This window comes from Pagrus major, chromosome 17 (assembly GCF_040436345.1).
Source record: "Pagrus major chromosome 17, Pma_NU_1.0".
NCBI classification, from domain to species: Eukaryota; Metazoa; Chordata; class Actinopteri; order Spariformes; family Sparidae; genus Pagrus; species Pagrus major.
This window is the reverse complement of record NC_133231.1, coordinates 24,912,114-24,920,845: the sequence shown is the minus strand read 5'-3', so window position 1 is coordinate 24,920,845 and position 8,732 is coordinate 24,912,114. Positions and strand designations below refer to the sequence as shown.

Below are 8,732 nucleotides of genomic sequence, written 5' to 3'. Positions count from 1 at the left end.
CGCTGAGTTTGTGTGACTTTACTACGGCTCTGTGTGAGTCGGGGGACTGTGAGTGATGTCATCGCCTGATGATGCTGATGTAACTAGTCTTTTTTTTTTTTTTTTTTCTTCACAGAGAAGAAGGCTGTCGAGCTGTCTGGGTGTGAGTGAACACCCTCTAGTGGAGCTGCTGACCAGCTGTCCTGCAGAGCTTCTGTCTGTTTCTAACCATCAGCATTTCAAGGTAAAACCACAGTCGCAGTTTTATAAAAGACACTAACAAGCATTTTCAACTGAGTTTCTATTTTTTGACACAAAACACATTTGGTAAACTGTTACACTGTGTCCTGAAGTCCTGAAGTCAGTTTGGATTTGAATCATTTTGTCATTTTGTCTCTAGATCCAGTTATTTAGAATATAATGCAGTCCATAATGTGTTGTGTTTTCCAAAGGGCTGCTGAGTGAAATACATGTGTAATTTCATGCATTTCTCATTATGTTACTGACCTTAAAGGACAACACACTTTAATACTGTTTTACTTTGTTTATATGTGGCGGACCCTGCCACCTTTCTAGCTTCAAACAATGTTCTGGAACTTTATTTTCCTCTGAGAACAGCTTGTTTATTCAGTTATGGAAAAATAAATATTCCCATTATTACCTCATTAATATTGTAAAAATGTAAATTCTGAGTTTTAACTGCTTCTACAAAACTACGCAGTGCCCCTTTAACCTTTAAAAAATATAATAAGTACAAAACTGCATTGCATTTCTTTGTGGTTTTAGATCGAGGTACCACGCTGTACTCAGAACCCAGAAACTAAACTGTTAAATCTCAATAACATTTAGATAATTTGTGTGATTCTCTGAGGCAAATGCAGCGTCTGAGTCATCAGCAGCACCCGTGCTGTAAACAAGACGGTTCAGGTTATTTTTCTCTTGATGATGCATGTGCTGTAACTGACAGGATGTGTTGTGTTCCAGAGGTCTATGGTCCAGCGCTGAGCAGAGACCATGTGGTGTTTGGAGCTGCTCTTACCACTGCTGTTGATCATCAATGGTAATACATTTCTGTACCTCTTTGCTGTCTGATGGTACATAAAGTAGGCATGCAATACTATTTTTCCAATCTCAGATGCAATATTAATTGTCAGTATCATGTACAATATTATTTTTTGTCCTTTTATTTTACTTAATTTACTAATTTATCTGACCTATTAGGGATTCTTCTAGGTACTGCTGAGGTGATAATTTATAAAAAAAAACATCAGTTTTCTCATACTATCCAGTGCTGCAGCTCTGTATTCCCCCTGTCTGCAACGTTCTGTTTTAGCTCCTGTCTCTTTAAGGCCCCTTCTCCTGAATACCCTGTCTGCTCTGATTGGTCAGGTTACACACACCTGAGCCAGCGACATTTTCATGTCTAAAAGTATCCCTATCTTATCTTATCTTATCTTATCTTATCTTAATGTCTGCCTCTGATCTTTCTCTCAGATGCCAGTTGCCAGTGGAACGTTTGGGTCCCTCGGGACATCTCGGCCATGACGAACTCCTGTGTGGTCATCCCGTGCACCTTCATGTATCCATCCGGTATCAGGCCGTACCGTGGCGTTCACGGTATCTGGTACTTTGGCCAGCCGTACCCTCAGCTCTTCCCTCCCGTCGTCTTCAAAACACGCACAGACATCGTGCACGAGAGCTACAAGGGCCGCACCAAGCTGCTGGGCGACCTGCACCAGAGGAACTGCACTCTGCTCATCAACAACATCGGCTCGGAGCACTCAGGGAGATACTACTTTCGTGCTGATCTCGGTGGAGCCAACATGTATACGTTCCCGGACTTCTCTGAGCTCAAGGTTCTGGGTAAGTTACTGATCAGAGTGGAATATACATGAAACTGTGACCAATAAACCAGAAATATAAAAAAAGGTTTATAGCTAATGGTAAAGTAACAATTTAATGTATTAAATATAAGAGTTTTATCCATCTAGATAAGATAAAATGCTGCTTTACAATTAAAGTTCCTCTTGTTATTATACATTAAATAAATCCAGTAATATCTTTCCATTCATGTCCACCAGACCAACCCAACATCGACGTCCCAGAGGAGATTGTCAGCGACGAGAATCTGGAGCTGACATGCTACGCTCCGGACAACTGCCCCGACATGACTCCAGAGATCCAGTGGATGTACACCGACTACCTGCCCGACCCAGAGTTCAGCTCTGACTACCTGGAGGAGAGCAACACGGCGGTACTCTCCAGCACCCTCACCTTCACACCCAGACCCATGCACAATGGGCAGCTCCTGGGCTGCAGGGTCTACTACCCCAACACCACTCTGGTCTATGAGAGGCTCATCTCTCTAGACATCAAGTGTAAGTTAAAAAGCACTTTTCCACCTCTAGCTATAGCCTCAAATTTGTTCAACATCATTGTAAATGATGACTAGCCTTCAGTGATTTTGGAGTTTAAATACAGGTGTAAAATAATAATAATGTTGTGTCTGACATGCCACACTAGAATCCCAAAAGCAATTATGAATCCCACTCAAGCAAATTTCTTTCTTGAGTGGCTTCCAGGCAATGACTCATGATGGTTTAGTGTTTGTGTCGTGCAGCGCCATCATTTAAGTTCCAAAAATTACTTTAGAGTTCCTGTGGCGCTAACACTAAAGCTAACTTCCAGCTGACAGCAACACTGTGAAGGGGAGCAAGAGCAGAGTCAGCCTTTCAGAATAATATTCCTCCACATCCAGAATCCATCTAATAGTTGTTGAAATAATTCAGTCTGTATATCCAAAACAAAACTCATATATCGCTGCCTTTTGGACATTAAATTCTCCGTCTTACTTCCTCTCCCAGATGCCCCACGCTCCGTTTGGGTGAACGTGTCCTCAGAGGTGATGGAGGGCAGCACTGTGATGCTGCACTGCGAGGTGGACAGTAACCCTCCTCCCAAGATCTCCTGGATGTTCGGAGACCAGGAGCTTCTGTGGGACACGGCGTCCAACATCTCCCTCGCTCTGGACGATGTGACGCCTGCGCAGGAGGGAATCTACACCTGCGTCGGGGACAACGGCTACGGCATCATGAACACTTCTCTGTACCTTGCTGTCAAGTGTAAGTCCCTGAGACGGCAGCTGTGTCCCAATTCCAACATATATATTGTAAATACTGTGTAGAATTAGTATGTAGCAGGTAAGAGGGACACAGCAGGTTACATTGGAGTTTAGGCGATGATTTAAAATAAGTAACAATAGAGGAATTAGTTTGAATTCTCGCATCAGAAACAATAAAGACAAAGTCAGAGGCAGCTGTTGCCAGCCTGGATTTACAACAACTACAAATAACAGAAAACAAATAAAAAAAAGCCTCATAACATTCACAGAAACCTCTCAAATCAACCCCCATGCTCTTGTTGATTCGTATGCTCAGTATTTTCTTACCTATCCTTGCTTTGCCAATTAATCAATATGCGCTGCAGAGCTTCAGAGCCACGAAGAGGAAATGGCAGAACAATGAAAAAGTGTATTGGATGAGCGGAGCTGTGTCCCAAATCCACACAGCACACTAATGCTATCATAAATCAATTTCCTTTTTTGTTTCAAACAAACACCGAGCGCCACAGTAACCCTCCCAGGAAACAATCAAACTGTGACCTGAGAAGGCCACTGACAATTTAACTTTATCACAAGAAACAAAACAAGAATCCAAAGATTTAATATTTTCTGTGTTCTGAGATCTCCCTGAAACCAAATCACCACATTCTCTTTGTAGCTCTCACTTTCTTTTTGCCTTTCATCGCTAGACTACAGTGTTGATAAATATCTCATATTAAAAAAAGTCCATTATTTTTTTCCGTGGGAGCTCACCACATAATCAACTTTCATCAACTGAAACAGACACACAATTTATTTTATACTGAGACAGAGAAGACTCTGTTAAAAGGCTCATGAGTTGTATAATACAACATAGAATAAAAAAGTATGTATTCTTATGGAATATACACTTGTTATTAGGATTCAATAAAGTCTTCTTATCGATCTGAACAGGTAATTAGTGACTGTATCGAATACATTTTTAAATTAACCCTCCCAACCCTGGTGAAAACCGTGTGAAAGAGGTCGCTCACACTGATGAACACACAGAATTATCAGAGAGCAGATAATCCCTCAGCTTTATGGAGCTTTATAGTGAGTTTCAGCTCATTTTCACTCTTAACTTTACTATTTTTGGTCGCAGCAGGCATCTGTTTTCAGTAAAACGCTAAAAAACAAAACACCGTAACAGCAGAGGGACACAGTTAGAGACTTGTGAACATTTAACAGCTAAAGAGCCAATATTTTCTTCCGGAGTTGGTCTAAATGAATGATAACATATGCTGGATGTTCGCTGCTCAAAGTGGCCAAAAAAACAAATCACTTACTGCAGATTTAACTAAATATTGTGAATTGAAATTAAAGCCAGTATCCCAAACTCAAACCCTGAGTTTCTCTGCATTTTGTTGCAGACCCTCCCCGTGAGCCCGTGGTAAACGACTCCATGACGATACAAGAGGGAACCTCACTGGCACTGCACTGTAGCACCCAGGGCAGCCCGGCCCCGACCCTCACCTGGCTGAAGGACGGGGAGCTGGTGGGCACCATCACTGCTGACGAGCTGTCAGTGCTGGAGATCATAGACATCACACCGCAGGGAGACGGACAGTACCGCTGCCTGGCCGAGAACGAGCACGGAAGAGCCAGCAGCTCCATGAACATCACTGTTGAGTGTGAGTGCGTCAGTAGGACAATGTAACTGTAGTGAGCATCTCTAAAGCTGCTGTTACAACCTTTTCAAATACCCTCAACAGATGCCCCTGTCTTTCTGGAGGAGTCCAAGTGCACGGTGGTGAGGGAGGGCGTCCAGTGTGTCTGCATGGCCACAGGAAACCCTGAACCCACCATCGAGTTCTACCTGCCCGACCTGAACGTCACCATCAACGAAACAGACGGGCGGTACAACTTCTACACGCACACAGACGGACACACCTCCACCGGTATGATCAAGCTTAGGGAGAAAGGCGAGCGGATCGACAACGGCCCTGCCGTCAACGTTCACTGCAACATCTACAACATGTACGGAAGAGAGAGCGTACACCTGGAGCTACAGCAGGAGAGTGAGTAGAGACAAACTGAACACTGAAACTGATTATTTACTTTTATTCTTGTCGTGATGTTTGATTAAATTGTATGGAAATGTCCTTCTGCCTCTTTTTCATCATCTTTCTTTAGCATTCTTTAAAGGAGACATATTATGCTCATTTTCAGGTTCATTATTTTAAACAATGAAAACAATGATAAAAGCGTTATAGGTCTTCCTGAAAGAATAAGCCTGTAGATATTCTGTTTTTTTTCTTATTGTCAACAAATCCTGTGGTAAAAAACAGTAATAAATTGATTTCACTGAAAAGTATTGTCAGTGTCGCCAAAGCCTGATCTATCTTATTCCTCTTGGCGTGCCGTTGCACTGGATGACAGGTTCCTTCATTACCAATACCAACGGCACTGTGTTGAGTCGATCCCATGGCTGAACACACAGGTGTTGAACCAATCATTGTCCTTTAAGGAACTACTGTCAGCCAGAGATTGCACGTTGTGTAAGTGTGACAACTAGCGAGAGAAGCAACAGCGGCGGCTCCTCGAGAGGTTATATGTCATATCAGAACTGTGTAGTATATTTTATTGAAAAAAAAAGCAAAGAAGAACGCCACTGAAGGCTTCTTCTCCCGACTGACTTTAATTTACCAACTGGCTCCGCTGGGTGTAGCGTTCTCCTACTGTTGATCTGACTGGAAGAGGTCAGCCTGTGATAGACAGATGGTTCATCTAATCACCTGCCAAGTATTTCTGGAAAATGTCTGCTCTTTTTCCAAATAGTTTCTCACAGTGTTTTCCCAGATGGTTCCGTGTAACAAACCATCTGACGCTTCAGGTTTTGTATATGTTGTCCTACTGCTGTAAATTAAATGTGTACTGATCTGCTGCAGAAAATAGTCAAATGCACTATTTCCTCCTTTTTGAGTGATGTTTCCTTAAATAATACAGTTTTAAGCCTTTTTAAGGAATTAAACTATACTGTATATTTCAAGTTTGGTTTGAAATGTTTAGGGAAATGGGTGGCGTGCCTTGTGCAGAAAAAGGCCAGTTGCACAAGCTTTAGCAGTGCACATAAGACTGATTTTTCACCCGGTTTTGCAACTGAAGTTAAGGCAGCAACACTTTTGACTTTTAACTTTAGAGAAGAATGGTGAAAAAGTTTCCCCAAGCCAACTCCGTTCTCTGATCCAACCAGGACTTAAGTCAAAAATCTCAAGCATGGCAGAAATATCAGAGAGGACTGGGACACCAGGCTTGAGAATAAATATTGTGATTATTTAGGCTTCCTTCCAGTGTACTCCATAGCACCCCGGTTAGCTGCTTCGTAAGGATTAAGTGCTTCCTTTCTTTTTGCCCGTAACTCGTGCAGATTGTTTGCTCTTGTGGGATTGCTCTGAAACAAACATAACACATTGTTGGTTTTGGTCTCTTCGTTGGATTCATGGGATCATGACGATAAGAAAAATATAGAATAATGTCAGCTTTATTCTTACGATGCTATCATCTTTGTAAAAGTACATGATGGACATCATAAATGGTGGATTTTCTACTCCTATATATTCCTTCTTTCCCTAACTCTTTCTCTTCTGATTCAAATTTCTTCCCCAAAACTACATAGTGCTCCTTTAATATTTTGACCAATAATTAAGTCGTATGTCCTCATATTTAACTTTGATCACCTTTGTTTTCAGAAAAGTACATGATGGCAGTTATAGTTGGCACCATTGGAGGAGTGGCGGTCATAGCTTTCATCATTGCAGCAGTGAGATACGTTGGCCACAACAACAAGAAGTGAGTATAAATGACAAACTAATGGAGAGGCCGATGCGAGGCAGAAGTAGTCGTTTTCCTCACTAAGCATTTTTTGATATCCAAGGAGACACTTAAGCCTTGTCATCCATTCTAAAACACACACACATTGTATATGAGTGAATGTGGGACTGATGTGGACGTGCGAATCATTTCTCCAGAGCAATTTCAGTTTATTTGCCAGGACAAGTCCCAGTTGAAATCCTTGGAGATCCACATTGGCTGCCTTGTGGAGTGGGTTAGAAAGCTGGACTAACCTTATATTTTGCAGGCACAATTCCCTGCTCTGACACTGCTTCTGTATCCTTGACCTGCTACGCTAAATACAACCCAGGTAGCCCTCTTAACCAAGGTGCTTTATTTTAGCCTCAAGGCATATTTGGACCCCCAAATTTGCAAGCTTTCTCTGGCAAATCACCCCTGAAGTGGGTGTGAGCTCAGCCACTAAACCCATAAAATAACCACGTCACTCACAGCCACAGTTGGCCTCCAGCATAACCTCACAGAGCTTGTTGTTTTAAAATGGATGCCCAGGCTTGGCGTGTCACCCTGCGTTAGTCGCAGTCGAGACCGAGTCTGATTATGTGACTCCGTCCCCCAGAGAGAATGGCAACCCTAGGCAGGACGTGGTCCTGGAGAACCCAGCTTTGTACTACAGCGCAGTCAAGAAGGACAAACAAAATCTGAGGAAGAAAGTGGTGAGACATGCTGATGTCAATGATTATGATTATGATGGAGGATGGGTTGGGTGACCATTCTCAGATTGTTTGGGGTTGTACTTTTGTGTAATAAGTTGTAAAAAAAAAAAAAAATGACACCCCATGTTGACCTCTGAAAATGAGGTAATAAAGGAATCTGTCCCACCAGCAGTCCAGTAGCCCCAACCATGACCTTTCCAAACACTGTTTTCTCTTGCTTTCATCGCTTCTCTGCGTTTTTCTGTCTGTTTTTCTCTCCCCTAACTCTTGCACAGCTTAAGACAGAGCTGTTGGGCTCAAAGTTTAACTCCATTCTAGAGGAGACTACGGTAAGGTTCCTAAACGAATCCCCATTAAAAAAAAACACAAGCCTCAGTGACAGATGCATCTCCTCGCATATCAGCTTCTGTGTCCTGTACACTGCCGTTTGTTTCCGAAACTGCCTTCTGCATGGCTGCCTCATTGCTAACACAAACTGCCAAACCTAACAGGAAACATCTCAATCTCCCTGTCAGTTGTCGACCAGTAACCACTAACATCTTTTCTTTATGGTGTCTGTCGCATTCGTCTGTCATCCGAGGTGTCGTCGGCACCTTGCCAGTGATTTCTGCCGCTGATTCGTGCTTCTGTCTGCAGGGAGAAGACGGGGATTATCAACCTGTGGGCTCTATGGCAGGACTGGAGAGGCAAGAGCTGAATTACGCTGCTCTGGAGTTTATCGGGGCCAGGCCCAGGGAGGGGGCCTCAGGGAGGGGGGATGACGGCAGCAACTACACGGAAATCAAAGCCAAATGAATCGCGATCCTTCCCTGATCCCTCGGCTATGCGAGACGCAGTGGCGACCCCAACACATCTTCTGCCCCATAAACTGTGTAATAACCCGCCTCCCTCTTCTGGATTTCACCCCGCATATGATGACTCCTTGTCACTCATTTCCTCAGATTTGTCACATATAATGTACCGCTCCATGCCAGTACTCCCCCCTCACACTGGCCCTCCTCCATGGGACGCCCCTTCACACGCCATCATTTGGGAAAACTGGTACTTTTCTGGGTCAGAGCATGACCCACTGGACAATGTCAAAGAAATTGTTTGAATTTCTAGCC

At 43.2% G+C, this 8,732-nt stretch overlaps 1 protein-coding gene across 2 annotated transcripts; it reads left to right on the top strand.

Annotated features, from left to right (window-relative positions):
• The first annotated feature begins 993 nt into the window (after window positions 1-993).
• On the top strand, window positions 994-8,421 carry mag (myelin associated glycoprotein). 2 transcript variants are annotated; one of them, XM_073485962.1, is made up of 10 exons: window positions 994-1,039; window positions 1,474-1,842; window positions 2,061-2,357; window positions 2,844-3,101; window positions 4,492-4,752; window positions 4,834-5,139; window positions 6,811-6,910; window positions 7,530-7,626; window positions 7,902-7,955; window positions 8,263-8,421. In XM_073485962.1, exons 1-10 carry the CDS (start codon window positions 994-996, stop codon window positions 8,419-8,421), a joined length of 1,947 nt encoding a protein of 648 aa, XP_073342063.1. The 2 variants fall into 2 exon arrangements, with proteins under 2 accessions (XP_073342063.1, XP_073342064.1); XM_073485963.1 differs by lacking the exon at window positions 7,902-7,955.
• The last annotated feature ends 311 nt before the right edge of the window (window positions 8,422-8,732 follow it).

What these genes read in the sequence shown, in the direction of transcription:
- mag (XM_073485962.1), top strand. Translation starts at nt 994, where the DNA reads ATGTGGTGTTTGGAGCTGCTCTTACCACTGCTGTTGATCATCAATG. An exon ending in CATCTCTCTAGACATCAAGT is followed by an intron (nt 2,358 to 2,843) that starts GTAAGTTAAAAA and finishes TTCCTCTCCCAG; the next exon opens with ATGCCCCACGCTCCGTTTGG. An exon ending in CCATTCTAGAGGAGACTACG is followed by an intron (nt 7,956 to 8,262) that starts GTAAGGTTCCTA and finishes TTCTGTCTGCAG; the next exon opens with GGAGAAGACGGGGATTATCA.